General features: G+C 42.0%; 1 protein-coding gene across 5 annotated transcripts in view; it reads left to right on the top strand.

The window, feature by feature from the left end:
• NAV3 (neuron navigator 3) overlaps nucleotides 1-11,162 on the top strand; it is an 878,534-nt gene extending 867,372 nt beyond the window's left edge. For all 5 annotated transcript variants that reach the window (XM_059726114.1, XM_059726111.1, XM_059726112.1 and 2 more), the window contains 2 exons: nucleotides 5,218-5,421; nucleotides 8,105-11,162. In XM_059726114.1, coding sequence (XP_059582097.1) covers nucleotides 5,218-5,421; nucleotides 8,105-8,224 — 324 coding nt within the window. In that variant the 3' untranslated portion in view covers nucleotides 8,225-11,162. The remainder of the gene's footprint in view (nucleotides 1-5,217; nucleotides 5,422-8,104) is intronic.
• The last annotated feature ends 12,932 nt before the right edge of the window (nucleotides 11,163-24,094 follow it).

The following is a 24,094-nucleotide window of genomic DNA, read 5'->3' on the forward strand; positions in this document are numbered from 1 at the left end:
TGTGGTCTTAACTTTCCTTCTTTCCTTCTTCTTCTTCTCCTGCATTACTATATTGCTTATCCACAATGCCTGTAATAGCACTGTTCCTTTACCTGCAGTTCATACAGATCTTCTAGCACTGGATATTTGCAGCATTTGAGTACCTTATGCTGAACTAATCTCATCCACTGAGATTAATTATCATACTACACAAAGTGCTGGTTTCTTCTCTGTCTGCCACCACACATTAGCAATGGGGGCATCCTTTTTGCAAGCATGCCACGAATCAGCATGCCACCCCAATTCCTTGCCCCTGAATGATCTGCTGCTCTGCTTTTTGCTTCCTGCCCTGTGCTCTCTTCCTGATGTGTAAAAGATGCACTCAGGGATGATAAAAGCCATAGCAGAGAAACTGAATTCATTCTTAGCATCAGTTTTTACCACAGAATATACGGAGGAAATTCCCGTGCAAAATCAGTCCTTCCTAGAAGATGGGTCTAAAGAGTTGGACCACATTAAAGTGACAACAGAAGAAGTTTTGGAACAGGTTGATAAATTAAATACTAATAAGTCATCAGGACTATATCACATTCACCCAAGCGTTTTGAAAGAACTCAAAGGTGAAATTGTAGAGCTCTTGGCAATAGTACGTAACCTATAATTACAAATGACATCTGTGCTAGAGGACTGTTGGGTTGCCACTATAACACCCATTTTCCAAAAGGACTGTAGAGGTAATCCTGGGAACTACAGACCAGTCAATCTCATTTCCAACTCCGGCAAGTTATTAGTATCTATTATAAAAAAAAAAAAAAGCACTCATAAGGACAAATATGATCTGCTGGGGAAAAGTCAACATGGTTTTTGTAAAGAGAAATCTTTCCTCACCAATCTGCTGGAGTTCTTTGAAGGTATTAACAAGCACATGGAAACAGGGGATCCACTTGATATAGTATATTTGGACTTTCAAAAAGTTTTTGACAGAGTCCCTCGCCAAAGGCTTTTAAAAAAACCAAGTTGCCGTGGGATTGGAGGGAAGGTTATTTTGTGGATTGAGAGCTGGCTAAAAGATAGGAAGCAAAGGGTAGGGCTAAATGTTTACATTTCAGGATGGAGGGAGGTTCAAAATGAGATCTGTGCTAGGTCCAATTTTGTTCAACATTTTCATCATTGACCTGGAAATGGGAATGCACACTGAAGTCTCCAAGTTTGCAGATGATACCAAATTATTCTGGGTAGTCAAGTCCCAAGCTGATGGAGAGCAGCTGCAGGAAGATCTCACCAAGCTAAATGAGTGGGCAAAATAAATGGTAAATGAACTTCAATGTCAGCAAAAGTACAAGGTAATGCTCATGGGGAAAAATAACTTCAACTATATATACACAGTGTTGGGTTCTGAAATAGCTGTTACACTTCAGGAAAGAGACCTTGGAGTCATTATAGATAGTTCTCTAAAAATATCAGCTCAATGTGCAGCGGTGGCCATAAAAGCTAATGAAATGCTGGGCATTATTAAAAGGGAAATTGAATACAAAATGGAGAATATTATTATACCATTATACAAATCCATGGTGCACCCACAATCTGAATACTGTGTACAGTTCTGGTCTCTGTATTTCAAGAAGAATGTAGTAGAATTGGAAAAGTTATAAAGAAGGGCAACCAAAATGATATGGGGCCTAAAGCCATTGCCATAGCAGGAGATACTAAAAAGGCTAGAACCCTTCAGTTTGGAAAGCAGATGGCTAAGGACAGATATGATGGAGATCTATAAAATTTTGAAGGGTGTGGACCAAGTGAGCAGGGAACTGTTATTCAAAATTTCAGAATACTAGAATTAGGGGGCATCCACTGAAATTAGTAGGAGACATGTTTAAAACTAAAAGCAGAGAGTACTTTTTTTACACAATGTATAGTTAGCTTGTGAATTCATTGCCACAGGAGGCAGTAGAGGCAGATAGCATAGTCACGTTCAAAATGAAACTAAACTGATTTATGGATGATAGATCTATTAATAGCTATTGAATGAATGGCTGGAGACGTTTCTTCTAGCATCTCTAAACCAATAATGGTGGATTCCAAGGAAGGTAATAAATAGGGGATAGATCCCATATATATCCAGTTCAGTGCTCTCCCTCTTAAGACATGCACTCCTACCACTGTCAGGGACAGGATACTGGGCTAGATGGACCATTGATCTGAATCAGTATGGCACTATTCAGTCTATTCAGTCACTATTATGTCTTTCTGCTGTTCTGCTTTCTGTCCTATCTGCTGTTGTGTGCCCTGGCTTCTCCCTGATCTGCTGCATGTCACACAAATGCTGCTTGTGCCACTAGTGGCACACTTGCCTCAAGTTAGCCAACTCTGCTTTAGGCTTTTGCTTGTAGATAAACTGGTATTGCACAGACTGCACACGTCTGAAACAGTCTTGCAGCCTGAAATTATTTCTGGTTGTCTGCTGATCTTTTTTTTTTAACCTTTTTCTATTTAGCCCCTTTTTGTTTGCTCTCTGTTTGTGTACTGCAATTTTCCATTCTCTGGAGAGACCTGTCATGGAAAAGTAATTCTTGTCAAACATCTACTGATACAGCTGACACTCAAGCAGTCATTTCCTTGGTAGGATGTGAGTTGCTGTGAACTAGCCAAAGATATTCTGCTGAGACACAGTCTTTAGAAGCCCATTGTCTTGAAGCAGCTCACTTTCCTAAAACTGCTCATTTTACTTACAATCAAATAGTGCTTGTGCCTTCTATAATAGTATGCCAAATAGGTAGAGGTATGCTCATTCTTAGATTACTGGTGCTATTAAACCAGGGTTCAGAGTGATAAGAGAAAAGCAGTAGTGTTCTCCTTTGCACCACCCATAAATCACTCATTGTCTGCTTAGGGTATTAAAATGAGTCATCTTCCTTGATTGTTTTGTTTGTTTCCTGAGCACCTTGATAATATTAAAATACTTCTCATTAGCCTGGTACAAAAACCTAGAAATCATCTGTGCTACATTTGGGTCAATCATTTCCCAGATATAAGGGCTAGGGTTTTTCTTTTAATGACAACTGCAGAAGAAAATGCTGGTTTTCCACAAACCATTCTAATTCTTTGATACTTTAAACTGCCTAAAAACCATAAACATATTAACATAAAGACACAAAACTCCTTTTGACTTCCTTGGTTAATGTTTTATTTTCCCTTCCAGAAGTTCTTATCTGAAGCATAATGAGTCTAGGAAAGCTGACTCTAAAAGACTCAAGAGTGTCAGAATCTCTCTAGGAGTCTCTGAGCAATCTGAAAATAAAAGAAGCTAGATTCACAAAGGGATGTAGGTGCCAATCCATCAGACTAGATTTCTAACTCCAAAATTAAGATCTTCAGAACCCTGCTATCTAAATCTGGAGGCAGCTAAGTTCCCTAGGGTGCATCTACATGTGCATATTAATGTGATGCAATAAACTCTGGCATATATGGTGCCAGAATTTATTGTTTCTGGGCACCACATTTATACGTGTGCCCAGGACCACAGCACATTTTGTTTTCAGAGCATCCCCAGCTGGAAGGGATCCCCAGGGTCAGTCTGCCAGCCCAAGGCTGCTCTAACCTGGCTCAACATGCTGTGGAGGGGCTGGCTGGGGCATAAGGGTGCTTCAGTGCAGAGCTAGCTAGCCAGCACCCTGAAGCCTTAGCCAGGCCCCATCAGCATGTACACATGCATTGCAACACATGAAAAAGCTCCACAGCAGGATAATACTTGAATTTACAAGTGCTATCCTGCTGTGGAGTTGATGAGTTTCCTGCAGCCTAGTAGGGCTGCATGTGTAGAGGCTGAGACATTTACTACAGAGATAATTAGGCAACTGCAGTAAACATCTCATGTAGATGTACCCCTAGATACCTAAATTTCTTCCACTAGGCATGTACAACCTGCCAAGTTTTGATACTGGTCAGCACCTAAATTCTGTTCTATGTTAAATGAGGTGTTCCTCTACCTATCTAACTGTTGACAGAATTGGGCTAGGAGGATGCTTTTATTCAGTAGTCCATGGGATATGCAAGAATCAGATTCAGGTCCCTCCTTGACCTGATTTGGAGCAGGGATTTGAACCCAAACCTCCAGCTGTTGGGAGAGTGCCTACTGAAGCTGTTTCACTTTTTATTAAATAATTAAATATTAATTGGGACAGAGGATTAGTGAGAGTGACTACTGTCTGGCAATTGCTGTATTCACCTGAACCCAAGGTTCCAGTCTTTGCTTCAGATTGAAGGGGCTTGTACTTTTAGGTACACAGGGTAGACATCTGCGCGTGCGCGCGCACACACACACACACACACACACACACACGAGCTGTGGTGTGGCGTGGTGTGGGAGGAGAAAGGGTTCCTTGTGAAAAAAAGGACTGGCCTGACTTAGGCACTAATTCTGAAATAAGTTAATGGCTGCAAATCCCACCTGGAGGGACATGTTTGTCTCCAGCCTGGACTTAGGTGTCTAATTTTCTGAGAGGCATTCCCTTGGCAGTTTTGAGCTTGGTCGATTCCCCATGCAGCCTGTTGGGCTCTGTGAACACTGTTCTCAAGTGCCCACCACTCCCTACATATTCCATAAGGAGTCTGGATGCTTTAAATGGGGGGGATTATGAAATCTAGTATACAACAGGGAATTTAAGAAGAACCTTGGCAAAGCTAAGCAAATTTCCCATTGTGGATTTAGCCTTAAGTGATTTTCTTCTCTTAACCTATTAGAAGTACACCTGTTCAGCATTAGAGAGCCTTGATACAGCTCCCCTAAGCTCTGTATAACTGGATCTTCTTTCTTTCTATTCTTCATGGAGCCCTGGTTACCCATTGTTTGAAAATGAGGTCATTTAAAATAGGTTTTCATTACTTTCAAAACACCTTGAAAAAAGTTATTTTAAAATTTCTCTCCCCTTTTCCAAATGTTCCACTTCACATCTTAGCAAATCTCTTTTGAAGTTTCCTGTAGTTCTCAAGAGGGACTGCTAAGTGTGGAGCATTCTGAAAATACAATCACTTTATTTAGGTGCCTAAATGGAAGTAAATTCTTTTGAGTGAGTGGATACATCTATGGGTGATGAGCCCTTCTGAAATGTTGGCTCAACAGTTATGTAGTCCCTGCTGTAAAAATGTTTAGATACATTTGATTTTTTTTCTAGTGTTATGAAGAGCAATATATGGAAAACAGCAGACTAAATAAATATATTAATTCTGTCCATAACTTAGATGTATGGTAAAAGAGCACCATGGGAGGATCCTTCAAAGTGGGTAGCAGATACTTACCCTTGGAGTTCTGCATCTCTTCAGCATGACTGGCCGTCTTTACTTCAGTTAAGGCCAGAAGACGTGGGTTATGAAGGCTATGCATTTGCAAAAGAAGGAACAACATCAAAGCACATTCCACAAAGTGACACAGAAGGAGATCCCTTGGTAAGAATGAAACTTTTGAGATGGGGGAGAAGGAAGGGCTTTATAATGAGTTTGATCCTAGCAATGCAGAAGTTAAGGAAATAACAGCATAACTTGTCCACTTAATTACTTTTTAATAATGCTATTATTTATAAATTTGGGGCTGGACCTGATGATCTCCCAAGGTCCCTTCCAGCCTCACAATCTATGAATCTAAGGATACATCATTATAACATCAGAACACATTATACACATTTATCAGTTATTCTCAACAGAGCCTCAATTTTTACAGCATGAAAACTGAGAAATAAAGATTAAGTGACTTGCCTAATATCCCACTGACAGTCATAGTAAGACAGGCAATTCAGTATTCTTCCCATTCCCAAGAACATCTCATGACAACTTATATGGTGTCATTACTTACTGTATAAGAAACAAACTTGTTGAAAATATGAAAGGAAAAACACAGGTAATTACGATAAATGTAGTGTATTTTTTTTATTTAAATATACCCAAAGATGTTTTCCTTTGCAATTACCTACTGTGATAATGGAATCTTAAATCCTTCACGTTATAGTGATATTATTTTATACATTTCACTGTGTAGTCTGTCCTTACATTAATTCATGATGTATAGGTATAGATACCCTGACCACAACTAAGCAAGTACAATATCCTGAGAAAGGGGGGAAGCCCTAAAGAGAAAGGGTAAGTGGCAGGCTGGCTGACAAAGGATTGTAGCAGCAGACTGCAGGCTGGAGGAGTCTGCAGGCTTGTGGGGCCTACAGCCAGCTGCAGGTAGTCAGAAGTGGTTGCAGGCTGCCTAGGAGAACTGGATCAGTTGCAGAGGATGCTTAGTTGGCCACAAGAAGTGAAATGCTCCTATGGAGAGGAGCTAGGGGGTAGAGACTGAGAGAGTGTTTGGCTTGTGGTGGCAGAACTGAGCCAAGAACTTTCCCTGGGTCTGGCAAAAAACCCAGGGCTGCAAAGTTGGAGGCAGCAGCATCATGACACAGGGCAAGGAAACTCATGCAGGCAAGAGAAGGAAGATTGCAGTGTAGCACTCAGGGAGCAGCACAAATCTGGCTTCACCTTCTTGAAGCCTGAGGAGAGACCTCAGGTCTGCGAGTTCCCTCTCCTGGTCTCTTGGTACTGCTGCCTCCAACCTTGCAGCTCTGGGTCTTTTACCAGACCCTGGGAGAGTCTTTGACTTGGTTCTTCTGCCAAACTCCCACTCCTCTCCCTAGGAGCCTTTAACTTCCTATGGCCAGCTAAGCATCCTCTGAGCTGGCCAAGTTTTCCTAGGCAGTCTGCTACATGGTACTTCTTTGGGGAAAATCCTCTGCACTACGTCAGTGCTGAGGGAATGAATCCTTAGCCCCTGCAGGTGAGATAACATAGGGAATTAGCTTACATGACCCATACTTTCCCATGCCATAAATACAATAGGCCTTTTCACAGTTCTGGATTTGTACCCTGAATGAACTTCCTACCTATGACTCCCCCATTCCCTTCCACTTAGCAGTGTGCAGATATTTATACAATTTTATCACAGCCCACTAAGAGATGCTGAGGCTTCTCCCAGTATTTGCTGTCTGGATCCTCTAGTTCCCCTAGATCCAGCACTTGCTCCTGAACCTGCTTTTAAACCAACAGGAGGGTGTATTTTGACTACACAGTCAGATCTCTAGAACATAGAATTTTAGACTGGTCTCTAAAGAGAGATAAGATGAGTAACACAGAGATGCACTGAACTGGGGATTTCAGACTACATGACAGTGCCCATAATACTATGTTTAAACTTTTACAGAAAGATGTCAATTGTGCAGGCATGTGCAAAGATTTAAGGGTCTCTAAGCGAATTTGAAAAAAACAGTTTGCTTTAGCAAAACACTCTTCCTTATTTTCTATTGAATAATTATTGTTACAATAGGAGTTTATCGTTCCACTCAGTTGAGGCACTGCATTTAAACTGCATTCACATTGAACACCTTGATGTGAAGAACACTTGATCATCATTGTTTTTATTTAGAGTTTATTTAGAGTTAAACATCAGGCATCCAAGCAATTTTCTGAGGCTAGCTTTGGATTTTAAGGGTTTTTTTTAGATGTACTAGTCTCTGATAATATATAAATTAATTATGTTGTTGCCTTACCTCTTCTCAGAACTGTGGTCTGCTGTTTCTGTTGCTATTCCTCTTGCTGAGGTCAGGTCCTGAACAGCAGATGGTGCTCTTGTATGAAGCAGCTGGCTTCAGCCCACCCCACCCTTCTCCCACTCTTTCGAAAGGTGTATGTTTATGTAGTCATGTTTTTAGTTGCTTTTCTATTGTATTCTGCTCCACCAGCCACAAAATTATTGGAGGCTTGACTGTCTCCAAATACAGACCCAGATGTCCAGCTACGAAATGGTTTCCTTTCCCTGTCATTATTGCAGCTGCAGCCATTTAACACCACTGAATTATAGAGCTATCACAGCCCTGTTATAGCCCTATGGCTCTTGAAACTCATACGTGTATTTAAATGACAGAAAGCACCAAAAGTGGCACAAGCCGGGAGGAGCCATTGATATTTCACCCTGCCTGAGATCAGTTCACCCTTTCTTTCACTCTAGGTACCTACGCCCTGTATAGCAGGACAGCTTAATTTTTAACCATTAACTGCAACAGTGATTACACAAATATTGCTGTAACTTCTTTTTCAGATGAATATGCTAATGAGGCTCCAAGAAGCAGCCAATTACTCGAGTGCACAAAGCTGTGACAGTGATAGCACCAGCCACCATGACGATATTTTGGATTCATCCCTTGAATCAACTCTCTAGAGGAGGTGTGGGGGGACAAGCCTTCATAGAGGATTATGGTAAAAAAATTATTTCCACTAGACCACTGCCAGTATTAAAGCAGCACTCCGAGATTGCTGAACAAGAACGGTGTGTTGTAGGTAGGCAGGAGATTTAACTCTGCAAAGTCAGGAAGAAAAATTGAAGTGGCAAGCTTGAATTAATTTAATTTCAAGGCATTTCAATATCAGCGGAGCCAAGTGAGACTCCATGAATCAACTGGAAAGGGCCCTAAATGAAGGGCAGTTAAGCAGATTGCACATGTGTTAGCCAAACTGGAATATTTTGTTTTCTCCCTCTCTCTTTACAAGTTTACAGTGCAAACGTTTTTGTTTTTAACTTTAGTTGATTCTAAGGTGCTGCATTAGCAATGTGGTTTTCTGCTCCTCTTCTAACCTCTGTTGTGCCACATGGTGCTGGTCACAGGACTACAGTAGTGTGTATTGTACTGTACTGCCCATTCCAAAAGAAAGCAAAGAGGATGATAGGAACTCAGTAAGCACAAACAGTATTGTGCAATCACCAGAAAACACTACTGTGATATGCTGGATAAGTGCCAATTTAATTCTAACTGCCATGGTCACAGTGATGCGCTCCATCAAGTTTTTAGTGTATGAATCACAGATTTTATAAAGTTGTTTTTACCACAAAGGTCTTTTTTAACCACTTGCCCACTCCTTAACAACAGTTTTATACCAATTATTAAGCAACACTGACTAAAGGCTTCTTAGGGCTTCATTTGTTTGAGCCTTTTCAGTGAAAGAAGGAACATTTCCTATGGTGCTGTCTCACTGCCTTAAAACAGATTTCTAGAACAGTTTTACAGTTGGTTTAATTCCTAAACCATTGGTAAGTTACACTGCTTTTTTTTCATTTACTAACGAGATAATGTCAGTTAACACAGTAGCCTCATATCTGTATATCATGATTTTTTAAAGAAATGGATAGGAGAAAGAACAGTTGCTATATAGTATTTTTATCTTGTGAATAGATTACTCTGCCTACCCTCAGAATTATACAAGAAACCCAAAACCCACTTCCATGACCACCTGAAAAGCTGAGAAAGTTGGTTCAAATCCATTCAGCCCTATGGAATGGATTTTTTGAAGGCTAAATGTTTCGAATTCTTGTCCAGCAGAGCTGGACGCACTTGATGCAGCATGAGCACAAATATTTGTTTTTTTCTTTTTTCTCCTTTTTCTAGTTTTAGCATGTTGTTTTGATTGCTATTGTTGTACATGAGAAATTCAACATTAAAGAACACGGAAGCAGTGAAGTCCACTGTGGAAGAGGAAGAGTTTATACTGTAAAAGTGGGTTGGTTTTGCACAGTCTACTGGGTGGGTATTGTAAATACAAAATGCCTTGCACAAATCAAAGCAAACAAACAAACAAAAATTGTATTTTATCCTGTTGGTGTTAAGAGATGTTTCACTTGCTGAGATTTCCTGTATGTTGCAAACAAATACAGAATGCAAACCTTAAAGCTCTTCTTACCTGGTGTGTTTGTCCTGTATTTACAGTTGTTCTGACTATGCAGGAGCTATCAATGCTACAGTGAGCATGTTTCAATTTGTGTCTGAAGCCAATACATTCTTGGGGAAAAAATGAAACTGTTTTAAGTGCATCTGTCATGGCAGGCTACAAACAGATCGCATGAAAACTGTGCAGAGTAATTGGAAATGCTATTGCCACAAGAGACAACTGGTTAAAATAATGTAAAAAAAAAGTAATCTAAGGGCTATGGCATTGTGTAGACAGGTACTTGTACACTTAAATGGATGTTACCTTCAGGATGTGTAATTGGTGCTATTAACTCTTTATGGCCACCCTGTGGTCATTTGCTGTAAAACAAAGAAACCAATGCAGTTTTCAATGGCACTTAACTGCATCACTGAATACAGAGGTTCCTACACGGTGCTATTGCCCTAGTACAAACTAACTGATTTTATGCACACTGAATTTAGTCTGTCTGAGGTCAGGCCCCAAACCTAGATCAGTTTCTAGTTTGAACCATGATCACATGTATCTGTCAACTGAGTAAAACAACAGCTGCTCTTTATTACTGTATTTACTTGCATACCACAGGCACCTCAATTCCCACCCCCACCACCACCAAAAAAAAAATCAATCCTTCAATATTGGGATGCATGTCTTAGTAGGGATGCTGATTTTCTGCACCACAATTGAAGCACGTAGGGCTGCCATCAGCTGTGCTTCTCTGCTAACCCAGGAGGATGGAGCAAAGTACTTCCTTCTGGCTTGCAGGTTTTACCTTATTACAGCCACTGATCAGTTGAACTATAGTTCTGAAGCTGCAGCTGGAGACTGAGTGATGCTGAAGAGTGGCTCTGCCCCTCCTGCCTGGGACCGGCATTCAGACATATTGAGCCCATGCTGTGGCAGTTAAGATTATGGCAAAAGTATTTTCTTCATTCATCCTTCCCAGAATAATCTGCATGTGTTATATGGATGCGTGAGGTGTGCAAGTAAACAGAGCATGTATGTGGTCTGAGCAACCTTGCAAATCATTTCCTGCTATATTTAACACACAAACACACACAGTATTATCATATACAGAACTTCCTGCAGTACATCTCAGTGAGTCCACCTAGTTTACAACTTAAAAATGTTTGTGAAGCATTTGTCTGTATACATTTTATATTTTGTACATTTTTGATGTAACATATCATGTAAATAGACAGAAACAGTGAAATAAATCATCTGAAAAGTTTTGTAGTCTTTGTAAAGCCCTAATAATAAGTAATTGGTGTCATCGGATTTAACTGGATGATGTATTTTCTATTGGTTTATTGTTCCTCTAGCTTGTAAACCAGCTTGCATATATTTTTTTGCAGGTGTGCACACTGTATCTGTCTAAATTATTACTTTGCCATTAAAGTGGAATTATTTATTGAAAACAGTCTCATTTCTGTGCAATTAGGAACACTTAATGATTGATAAGATACTATTTCAAAGGTAAAATATATAAACAAAACAACAAACTGAAGGATGTAATTTTTATATGCAGCACAACCAAACTCAGTGGGAGCAAAAACATGTATTCTAATTCCAGTATCCTTGAGTTACCTTTGAATAACAGCTTCTATAATGTATTAACTAGATAGGCTTGGGGAAAGGTGAGAGGGAGGTGGAGGAGGGAGGGAGGAAGGGGAGGAAAAAAAAAGAAGAAAAATTAGAAAATCTCAACCCTTACATTCTTCATTCCATTCCAGTTGATTCCACTGCAGGACTACAGATATAAATGGCATTATAGCAGTGTAAAACTGGTGCTACCATACCATAATTTAAACTTTACAATTCTTTCCAGGTAAAATCAGTGTGGTTTCATTGACGCTAATAATCGTCACTAAAAGCCAATCAGCTGGGGATCAGGCCTTTTGTATTTTAATACTCATAGGGCACATCTACACGTTGGGTGGCTGCAGGCTCTCCCATGACTCCTTCAGCTGTGCCTGCCTCTCCCTGGGTTGGGGAAGCCACAGGAGAAAACCCCATGGCTGCCCTGCCCAGCCCCATCCCCCGCCTGGCCCCAGCTTAGTCCCAGCACTTCTTTTTTTTTTTTTTTTTTTTTTTTAAGTCCCATACTCACCAGCTGCAGGAGCAGCAATTGGGACCTCTGGGTACTCATGGCATAGCCCCCCCACACACACAGCACAGGGCAATGGGGGCCAGTGGGGATCATCCCCCCCACCCAGCAACCACATGGCAGCTGCCCCATGGCATGTGTGCAACACAGCTTGGCACCCGTGCCATGGGGCAGCTGCCAAGCAGGTTCCAAGTGTGTGAGGGGGGGTGATCCCTGCTGCCACCCACTGTACCATACTATGCAGGGGGGCTCTGCCATGATCCTTCAGAGGCCCCAATTGCCACTGCCAGAGCTGGCGAGTGTGGGGCTTTTTTTTTTTTTTAAAGTGGCGGGAGGCTGGGCTGGACAGGGGATGAGGCTGGGCAGGGCAGCCATGGGGGTTTCTCCAGCTGCGCCTGTCCCTGTCCTGGTGGGGGGAGCCATGGAGGCTATGCCCTGCTGCCACTTCCCCAGCCAGTGTGGGGGGGAGGGGGTGATGCAGGCACGGCTCACTCCAGGTGGCAGTAGGGCATAGCCCTCATTGCCAGTGCTGCCATGCCCACATCAGGGCTAGGAGCAGTGGCTCTGCCCTGCCACCGCTTGCCAGCCAGTGCAGGGGTGCAGGATGTGGGTGAGGCAGTGCTGGGAGTGGGGGCTATGCCCTGCTGCCACTTGCCGCCTTCCACTTGGAGCAAGCCGCACTTGCATCCTACGCTTCCTGCCCTGGCTGGGCAAGTGGCAGTAGGGCAAAGTCTCTGCTCCCAGTGCTGCTGCACCCATATCCAATGCCCCCCCCACCCCAGCTGGGCAGCTTATCCCAGCCCCAATCCCTTCCTCCCTCACACCCCGTCCCTCCCCCGCTCTACCGCCCCCAACCCGAACCCCAACAGATTTACCAGCTGGAGGCAGCTGTATCAGCTGCCTGTTTAGTTTTTTGGCCAAATCTCTGAATCGGCTGAATCTTTCCCAAAGCTTTTCCTAATCAATTTGGATGCTTCAAATCAATTTGGAGCTTTTACTTGGTCGTCTGATTCGATTCAGAGATTCGGTCCCCGAATTGGGCTGAATTTCCTTTAAATTGAATCAGCTACTGAAGCTTCATGCAGCTCTACCAGACACCCCTAGCATCCTGGCATTCTCTCTAGGCTGGGCAGAGCTCTCTGCTCCACAGCAGAGCTGGCCCCTTCCCTCTGCTTCCTGGCTGCAGCTCCCCACTCTTCCCCCTCACCACTCCCTGTTAAGCAGGAATTCCCCCCTCCCTGAGGAAGTGTCTGTGCATTAGCTAGCAGACCATATGCTGGCTATAGTTGGTGCCAAATCAACAGGCAGCATAAAGAAGTAGCAGATAATGTTATTTTCTTAATTGGGTGACGCACACTGTTATCAATTCCCTGCTGGGCTAATCACAGCATCCTGCCAGAGTCTGGCCATACCCCCCCACTCAGCTCCATGCGGTGGAAGGGAGGGCTGCTCTAGCACCCCCTAGGCTTCTAGCCTGAGCCACTGCAGACATGTGCCTGAATTTCTGGGATGTCTTTCCAGTTACAAAACTGATTTAGCCTCACCAGGTTAGACTAACCTGCAAAGATTGAATGAATTCAGGATCAGGCTTTTTGAATGTCTGTCCCCAGCCCTAGAGTATGTAATGTATCCACTTTTGTAACATGTCATCATCTGACTCTTAAAACTGAGGTTACAAAAATGCAGCAAAAAGCAAGAGGATCCATGAATTTTTTTTTATATTAACTGTTTTTTAGGGACTGGAGCACAATACAATTGTGGAATACAACTGTACTTAAGTTCACATATATAATAGGTGGAAAAGAATATGGCCCTAAGTGTATATAGCTATATCACATATATAGGTATAGAGAAATGCAAAGAATATGCTAAGTAGGAAAGTCAAGCTGTATTTAGCAACTTAATTATTAACTTAATAAGCTTCTAAGATAAATATAGATAACTACTGTAATTTCACATTGCAAATTGCTAAGAAGACATGTAATTCTGCAGACTATGGCACCATAAAGGAAAATAATGGTTCCTAATAAGGATTTTTTTCAAGTTAAGCTCTCACAAGCTTTGGCTTCCCTAATATCTTCCAAATTGAGTTTTCTTAGATTCACTACAGCAGACTTCACTTCTCTGATGCAATCAAATCAAATTTGAATGAGTAACAAATACATAATTTTAGTGTACATTAGCATGTAGTTAGTAAAAAATAGGAAATCATATGTAATACCGGCAAAAAGATCTTTAAACAAATATTAGGTTGAGTTTTTAAGGAGAAAAGATGATGGTTGGTTTTCTTGAATAAAATATTAAGCAACATGAGTAATTCTCAGTCATAGCACCCTAGGATACTTTTTAGGGTGCTGTGGAGTGTCGTGCAATTTTAGCAGCATTAGGGAATGCAAACACCTTCATGTGACTTGACTCATAAAATTAACCCAGAGATTTCAAATAGGAATCCATAGCATCAAAAACATTTTTGAGATCTGTTTTAGAATTGCTCTGCTATTTTTCTATAGTAAAAATCAAGTGAAACTTAAAAGGTGCCATTTTTCAAGGAGTACACTGAGTCTGAAAAGTTTGAGAAACACTGATCTATACTAAAGGTTTCATATTCAGCCGTGGTGATGTAAAGGGGCCTTTAAGTAACCACACACAGCATTTATGTCTACCTTAACACCAGTTTGTACTGCTGAAGAAATCAGAAAATTGCCTCTGCTCTGAACTAAAAATGTCCAATTCTTTTGTAACCAGAACAGCTGAAAATTCATTATTACACTATGACAATATAAACAGAGCATCTAGGATATCGACATATCTGCTTATTAGCATCCATCTGGAGAGCTAACTGATGAATCCCTCAATTCTCATGAAAAAATTGGACATTACAGCTTTTGAGATAATGGTTATTTTAGCTAAATCTAGTGTCATTGTTTCAGTCTGTCAAGCCTCTTCTCCTGCTATTCTTAAATAATAATGTTTCCTAAAATGTACTATTTTTTTCTTGATAAATAATGTCAAATTAAATGCTACCACTAAGTTGGTCCATGGAAGGGCTACAAATGCACTTTCACAGGCAAATGGATTTGTGCATAATGATATCAGCTGCATAAAAATGGAACCTGCCATAAAACGAAAATTAACAAAAACACAGGTGGTAAATCCTCTCCTCCTTTCTGCACTAAATGACATTTTGCCTGTTCTTTCAAATAGAATCTTAAATAAACACTGATAAATAGCAGTGAGTGATCACTTTGTTGCTAAAAGCTGGGTTTAACTGCACTCAAGTTTCACAAATCAAACCAAACCATGTGGTACCCACAAGGACAGACCAGCCTGAAGAAAGAGAGCATTGGGAACCTGAAAGCCATGGGGAGACCAGCACTACAGAACAGGTAAGAAACAAGAAGGTAAGAAACAATGGGCCCCTTGGGACTCGGAGCGGGGGGGCAGCAAAGGCACCAGTGGCAAGGCTCAAGTGCCTATATACTAATGCTAGGAGCATGGGGAACAAGCAGGATGAATTAGTGCTCCTGCTTGCACTAAACACCTATGACTTAGTGGGGCTAACAGAGACCTGGTGGGATTCATCCCATGACTGGGCGGTACATATTGAGGGCTATAGATTGTACAGAAAGGACAGGTCGGGGAAGAAAGGGGGGGGGGTTGCACTTTATGTCAGTGAGCAATATACATCAACCCTCATCAAGACAGAATCCAAGGTTGAGGAAGTAGAAGGATTGTGGGTTAGGCTACATGGGGGGGCAAGGAGAAAGGGATTTGGTTGTAGGGGTCTGCTACAGACCCCCACACCAAGGGGAAGAAATAGATGCGGGGCTCCTGAGGCAACTCTTGGAGACCATAAAAGCTAAAGAGGCGGTAGTCATGGGGGACCTAAACTACCCGGACATCTGCTGGAAGATGCAGACAGCAAGGTCCCATTGCTCACGCAGGTTTCTAACCTGTATACAGGACCTCCACCTGACACAGGAGGTGCATGGTCCCACTAGGGGGAATGCCATACTGGATCTGGTATTGGCAACAGGGGATGACATGATAGGGGACCTCCAGATCGGTAGCCATTTGGGAGACAGTGATCACCTAATAATAGAATTCAACATAAGATGTCGAGTGGGTAAGGTAACTAGTAGGGTGAAAGTGCTAGACTTTAGGAAAGCTGATCTCAATGCACTCAGGCGATTAGTCAAGGACGCACTGCAGAGTAGGAGTTTTGAAGGGATGGGAGCCCAAGAAGGGTGGCTGTGCCTTAAGGAAACGATCCTTCGGGCACAAAGCAAGACGATCCCCGAGTGAGGCAAAAGAGGGAAAGGGGCCAGGAGGCTTCCATGGCTGCCCAGAGAAATCCAGGGCAGCCTAAGGGCCAAAAGGGGAGCACATAAAAAGTGGAAACAAGGTGAGATCACTAAAGATGAATATACCTCCTCTGCTCGTGCTTGTAGGGAGGCAGTTAGATGGGCCAAAGCTACCATGGAGCTGAGGATGGGAACCCAAGTAAAAGACAACAAGAAATTGTTTTTTAGATATATAGGGAGTAAAAGGAAGGCCCGGGGAGGAATAGGACCCCTGCTAAATGGGCAGAAACAATTGGTGACGGACAGAGGGGACAAGGCTGAATTCCTCAACGAGTTCTTTGCCTCAGTGTTCCTAAGTGAGGGGCACGACAAGTCTCTCACTGGGGTTGTAGAGAGGCAGCAGCAAGGTGCCAGACTTCCATACGTAGATCCTGAGATGGTGCAGAGTCACTTGGAAGAACTGGATGCCTTTAAGTCGGCAGGCCCGGATGAGCTCCATCCGAGGGTGCTGAAGGCACTGGCCGACATCATTGCAGAGCCACTGGCGGGAATATTCGAACGCTCGTGGCGCACGGGCCAAGTCCCGGAGGACTGGAAAAGGGCTAACGTGGTCCCCATTTTCAAAAAGGGGAGGAAGGAGGACCCGGGCAACTATAGGCCAGTCAGTCTCACCTCCATCCTTGGTAAAGTCTTTGAAAAAATTATCAAGGCTCACATTAGTGAGAGCCCGGCAGGGCAAATTATGCTGAGGGGAAACCAGCACGGGTTTGTGGCAGGCAGATCGTGCCTGACCAATCTAGTCTCTTTCTATGACCAGGTTACGAAACGCCTGGACACAGGAGGAGGGGTGGATGTCGTATACTTAGACTTCAGGAAGGCCTTCGATACAGTATCCCACCCCATACTGGTGAACAAGTTAAGAGGCTGTGACTTGGATGACTACACAGTCCGGTGGGTGGCGAATTGGCTAGAGGGCCGCACCCAGAGAGTCGTGGTGGATGGGTTGGTCTCGACCTGGAAGGGTGTGGGCAGTGGGGTCCCGCAGGGCTCGGTCCTTGGACCGATACTCTTTAATGTCTTCATCAGTGACTTGGACGAGGGAGTCAAATGTACTCTGTCCAAGTTTGCAGATGACACAAAGCTATGGGGAGAAGTGGACACGCCGGAGGGCAGGGAACAGCTGCAGGCAGACCTGGACAGGTTGGATAAGTGGGCAGAAAACAACAGGATGCAGTTCAACAAGGAGAAATGCAAAGTGCTGCACCTAGGGAGGAAAAATGTCCAGCACACCTACAGCCTAGGGAATGACCTGCTGGGTGGCACAGAGGTGGAAAGGGATCTTGGAGTCCTAGTGGACTCCAAGATGAACATGAGCTGGCAGTGTGACGAAGCCATCAGAAAAGCCAATGGCACTTTATCGTGCATCAGCAGATGCATGACGAATAGGTCCAAGGAGGTGATACTTCCCCTCTATCGGGCGTTGGTCAGACCGCAGTTGGAGTACTGCGTGCAATTCTGGGCGCCACACTTCAAGAAGGATGCGGATAACCTGGAGAAGGTCCAGAGAAGGGCCACTCGTATGGTTAAGGGCCTGCAGACCAAGCCCTACGAGGAGAGACTAGAGAAACTGGACCTTTTCAGCCTCCGCAAGAGAAGGTTGAGAGGTGACCTTGTGGCTGCCTTTAAGTTCATCACGGGGGCACAGAAGGGAATTGGTGAGTATTTATTCACCAAGGAGCCCTCAGGGGTTACAAGAAATAATGGCCACAAGCTAGCAGAGAGCAGATTTAGATTGGACATTAGGAGGAACTTCTTCACAGTTCGAGTGGCCAAGGTCTGGAACGGGCTCCCAAGGGAGGTGGTGCTCTCCCCTACCCTGGGGGTCTTCAAGAGGAGGTTAGATGAGTATCTAGCTGGGGTCATCTAGACCCAGCACTCTTTCCTGCTTATGCAGGGGGTCGGACTCGATGATCTATTGAGGTCCCTTCCGACCCTAACATCTATGAATCTATGAATCAAGCTTTGCCTTCTCTTTGTCTTATGAAGACTTCTTTATGAAATCAGATATTCTAATTTAGCAAATAATAATATGTCCAGATAATTAGCTGAAAAAGCTGAATGAAAAGGCAAGCAATGATCAACTGAAATGAAGCATTTGTGAAGTGACACACAACCAGGAGCCAATGACTTTCTCATGCCATAAAGAAAAGGAAACTGAAAGGCCAAAGAAAAAGAGCAAATTGTAGCTATAGATGAAAATCCCAAGGAAAGAAAAGACCCATTTAGCCCCAGTGAACACATCTCAGCACAATGCAACTAATCTATAACAAAACCTACGTCCCCTGGCTTATATAAGTTCTCTTAAAGGAACCTGCAATATAAAACAAAACCCTCTTCATTGCAACAATTCCCATGAACTAGTTATTCCACTTGAGCTGGGACAATGCAAATAAGAACAACTGTACTGCACAACAACATGGGAGCTACATTTAGTGATTTGGTTACCTTCTGAGGTGTTCTTAGTGCCTGAAGCATCCTCACTGCATCACTTGGGAAAGCATTGCAGCACTTGGGCTTCAGTTCACCTCTAGAATGAACCAGCCAGTTGGGTTAGAAGGGAGTTGGGTTAGATGTAAAATTCAAGCTATAGTATATAGCTTAAGCTAACTGTAGAAGACAAACCATCCTAGATATACAACAGAGAAGTTAAGGTTACAATTCTGAGAGGTTCACTTACTGTCATTATTAGAGTACCAATAGCATCTCAAACACTTTGCAATATTTTTAATTCTTTTCATTCTTATAAGCATTTCTGACATCAATAATTTATTTTGCTTGCTGAAATCATGCTTTGTTTGGGACCTGTCTAATGTTTTGATTCTTCCAAGATGCAGAGATTTCTTAGGGTGATATCTGTAATTGGACCAGCTGCATAGTTGGGACAGAGTTAAACCCGTTTTTGAATGCAAGGCATTCTGCTTCAAGCCATCCCTAGTTAACAAATGACTTGTGTGGCAAGGACTCTTGGACTTCAACATAATTTAATAATGGGCTTAAGGAAGTATTTTGCTAAACCAAGCTGTACTTGAGTGCTTTGATGAAACAAGAGCTACAATAGTATCTCTAAAAACAATCAAGTAACTTGAAACTACCAGGGAAGTGGGACTGTTGGCAAAGCCTTCCAAAAGCTTCTGGAAAGGGAAGCATTATAGTTTATTTTGAACAAGTGATAGGAGTCCTGAAATTGTTATAAACAAATGGATTTCTAGGTTATTGCAGAATGGCAATAAATATTTAATATCCAAACCAATGAAATAAGCTGAACTTAAAGCTTAAAAACATGCCCTCAGGGAGGAATTTCATCATGTGCTCAAGTGCCTCCGTGAAGTGGCTCTCAGATGCTGCAGTTCTGACTCACTCAAACCTCTCAATGTAAGGAATAAAATAGTTGATTAATAATGGCAGGATTTGACCCACTGCTACTACTACACACTTCAGAGAACTGAAGTTTAATTGACATGCAGGCATGCATTTCACAAAATACTATTCAACTTCAGAGACATGTCCTCTGAAGTCAAATTAACAAACCTCAAAATATATTGTTAACCAGACTAGGCAAAAGTCCTCTTGCCCTGCAGCTGTGCAGGTGGTGTCAATAAAACATTTTATATGAATAACTGAAAAAAAGAGGTTACTCTATCTAGAAGGAGACAGAAACTATAGCACCTGTTAAAAAGTCATGCTGAAAGCAATATTGCATTCTAAGCGAGTTATATAGGGTTCAATTGTTGCCAGCCTCTGCTGTGCAACAGAATTGTACAAGCAACAGTTTTATAATTAACTGTCATGGAGTCATCTTCCTGGAAGCTGTAAACCTGTAGATTTTTCTGAATTGGTGATTTCTAACTATAGAAGTATGTTGGAGATGGTGGAATGTGAACCAGAGCATTACTTCAGGTAGGAGCTGATATTAAATATGCATCAAAGTCTATATTGTGCTATTGGTTTAAGGAGAACTCCCTAGCGTCATATACAGTGCTGCTTAACAATAAAAGGTATTATGTTGGAAGAGGGCTTCGGTAACTGGACTCAGTAATAACCTCTGTAGGAAAACTATCCTATTTGGCTTTATATCGATCCTTTTCTAAACTGTTTTAGGGTACAGCAGAACTATTGGCTGGAATGAGTTTAATTGTAAGGCTTATTTTGCTGATTGGTTTTGTGACTATAGGAAACACTTTCATAAATGACTGTGCTGTGTTCTAGCACGTAGATGTCTACTTTTCTGTTTCATTCTATACACTTCACTCTTGCCACTAATGGCCTTTGCTCTTGCCATTCATTTTTCCCCTTCTTGCATTCATTTTCCTTCATTGTTAATCTCCGTTTTGGCTTGTCACCTCCTTTGCTCAGCTCCTCGCTCACCCCACGGGTTATTTGATGCCCAGAATTGGTGATGGCACGATGTTCTTAGCTGATTTTCAGTATGGTCCGTCTGTTGCCTCAGTTAATTGGTGTTCTGAAATAGCAGACAGATAGCATTCTGTCAACAGAGCTCGGTGAGCATTAGCTGTTTCTGTAGTCATCTAGAGTAAGACCTGCTATAGTAGCAGGCAAGAAGGTAAGTGTCAGGATACTGCCCTCTGCTTTATACATAGCAGCATGTTTACAGAAGGGAATCTGCATGGATCTTGAGGCCATGCAGCTTTCTTCACCATCCCTTGCTGCTCCTTAAGTGAGTAACACAAACTTAAAGCTTAATTAATATGGCATGACTGGTGGTCTATCAAGAAATCATTTGTCTTCCAGTTCAGTTGATGGTGGACTTCTTTTGCCAATGGGTAAACTAAAACTTGGAGGTAGCATGACATCTCAGAAGAGGGTATTTTCCCCCCCAAAAAGAACTTCACACTTTTGTTTTATTTCTGGATAGTAAGGAAAGGAGGGTGATTAGAAGCAAAAATTCTGACATTTCTGCCATGTTTCACAAAACAGCAATGGTGAAGCAAGTTGGTAAAAATGGTGACATTTGGACCCAATTTCTCATGCATGAAGCTTTGGAAGAAAAATTGTGTGACAAACACATTCATCACATCTTGAAAGTGAACCAAAGCCCTTCTGGCATTTTGAGAGAAAATTAGAAATAGTCAAGTTACTATAGTGATGTTTGACAAGTAGTTATTAGGGTTAGGAAAACATAGAAAGCATTTTTGTAGCTGTCATAGAAATAATATTAATAATACTCTTTAACACTTGTATAGCACTTTTTTAAATATAGGTCTCAACATACTTTACAAAGATGGGGGAAGCATTACTGTAACGAATAAGTGGGACAGTAACCCCATTAAAGTCAACAGGGTATACATAACATCCTAGTGAACTTTCAGAGTGACTGTAGACATGCTGGGAGGCTGCTCCAACTCATGGTAATTACAGCACATAGGAGCGGATTCAATTAATCTAGTGCTAATTAGCATGCTCCAGCAACCTCTGTGTCTCATGTATCAGTGTCCCCGCACTTTAAAATGGTGGCAGGGGTGCTTTAACAACAGTTCATTCAACGAGTCATAGTTAAAGTGCCCCTGCTGACAGTTTGAAGCATAGGAACAGTGATATATGAGATGTCGTGGGCGCTTTAATTAGAGTGGATCTTGGAGCCGCACTAATTAAAGCTCCCCCCCCCCCCCCCCCCCCCCGGCCCCAGAGCACATGTAAAAACATGCTAATTGTATAAACCTGCATCTCAAGATATTTCTAATAAAAAAAGATTCTAGGGTTGATTGACATTTCTATTGTAGCCAGACTTTTTGTGGGAAATGAGTACGCATTTTCAAAATATTCTATGTAAGCTATCAGCACAGAGGCCAAATTTTCAACTAAAAATTAAGAGAAACCTTTTAGATATAACTGATAAAGACCAAAAAACAATAATAATTGTCTGTAAAATGGCAATAGCAGGAAAAGAAAAGACATCAGATGTTGAGGGATTAAAAAAAGAGTGGGTTTCATAGGATTGTTGGAGGTGGAATATGTATCAACTGTTACCTACTTATATATATCTAACAGTTACATGCTGATATGAACATCCTCATTGCCAGTTGTATTACTGTACATTTTTGTTGTTGGACTATGCAGACAGGGGGGTGGAGAAAGGGCAAAAATTAGATTATAAACATCTTTAAACAATTATTTTTGTAGTGTACCTTGAGCACCTACCTATAGGAAATCAGCAGTTCATCTAGGAATAACATCATATCTTGGAGGTTAGGGAAAAGTAATTGTTTTGAAAAGGGAAAATATGGCTTTTCCCTGCCACTGGCAAGGAAAGCATTGAAGACCAGGGAAGTCATTCCTAAGAATGACCCAAACAGAGAATTCCCTGTGTGAAAAATTTCAAATCAAATGCAAATTAAAGTTCTTTTTATTTTATTCATTAGATTTTTCATCCAGAAAAGAACAACAAAAAAAATCCCTTTGAATCTCATCAATAACAGAAAACTCGTCTTTTCAACAGCCAAGTTTTAGACCAGCCCTTACCATATCTCCAGTTTGCCCAAGACAAATGGCCAGAAGTCCAAGAACAAGCAAACTGGGCTGGCGCTCCCTACTCTGATGAGTCTTCACAGCAGTTGCTTCATGTCCATGAGCTTTTGCTGCTACCATTCCAAACCCAACAATACTTCATCCCCAAAGACTGCTGTTAACTGCATCAGAGACAAAGTTAGTAAAAGCGGCTATCCCAGAAGGTCTTCAGTACATCTCTGGGTTACAAGTAGGTGGGTGGAATATATATGGACATGTCATATCTAAGACATACTGCTGCTGTGGCCGAGATAAATTTATGAGTGAATTGAGTCTGAAGGGAAATGCACGCGAACTAGGCAAAAGGGGACAGGGATTCACTTTGGCACCTGCTGGCCACTAACAGCCCATGGTCTTATAATTTGGAAAATGGTACTGAATGAAAAGTAGCTTTTTTCACCATTTTTTTCAAAAGTGATGTAACCATTTAAGTAGCTACAGTGTTATTCCAAGAAAATGCCTCCAAAATCAATTACCATATATTTTGTGTTTTGTTCTAGATGTATTAGCACCATCATGGTAGGAATTTCAGTCTGATGCCCCAAAATGGTGCCTAATCCCCCAAATCCCACTAAAACCAGTGATAGGTGCTTACATGTTTTTAGGGATCTGGCCTTTCTTTTGCCTTTGGGATCCAGGGAAGATAAATCAACCTGCAGACTTTCCCCAAAAGCTATGCTTGCTAAGTAAGAGTTCAATATATCTATAGGCACCTATTTAACATCTGAATGAGGTTGCCACTCAGAACACTAACGTATCACTGCTTCACTGGTATGTCCAGACAGGCACAAAAGCTGGAGATTCAGTTTTATTAGGGGATGACTAAAGGAAGGGTTTCAGCAGCATACAGAAGTCTGGAACTCAAGTTAATAGGCTCACCCCAGCTTTTCTCAGGAGATGGCAGCAACAGCATATCTGAGGCAGCTATGGTGACTTGCACTTACAATATATTAGGTCAGAGGTAAAGCAGTTTATTGTAAGAGAAGTGTTATGGAGCTGTTATGGAGTTTTATGTTCACCATCATATACTTACTGAAATTTCAGAGGCTTAAATGGAAGAAGGGAATATGTTAAGTTACATAGACTTGAAGTACATGAGTACTACCTGGAATATTTTATGGTAAACAGAACAGCTGAGTATTTACTTCTGAGCTGGTTTAGTAAAGAATATTTTCTAAGGTATTTTAGCCATATTTCACTGTTAATAACTGGCAACAACTAGAATCAAACTGAAACCCAGGCAGGAGATCCATAGCAACCTGACCCAGAAAATTACCTTGGAATGCCTGTGCCCAACCAAGTCCTTGAACATAGCTGAAAGACCCCTCTCCCCCCTGCAGCTATTGCAACCAGCACA

This window comes from Alligator mississippiensis, chromosome 4 (assembly GCF_030867095.1).
Source record: "Alligator mississippiensis isolate rAllMis1 chromosome 4, rAllMis1, whole genome shotgun sequence".
NCBI classification, from domain to species: domain Eukaryota; kingdom Metazoa; phylum Chordata; order Crocodylia; family Alligatoridae; genus Alligator; species Alligator mississippiensis.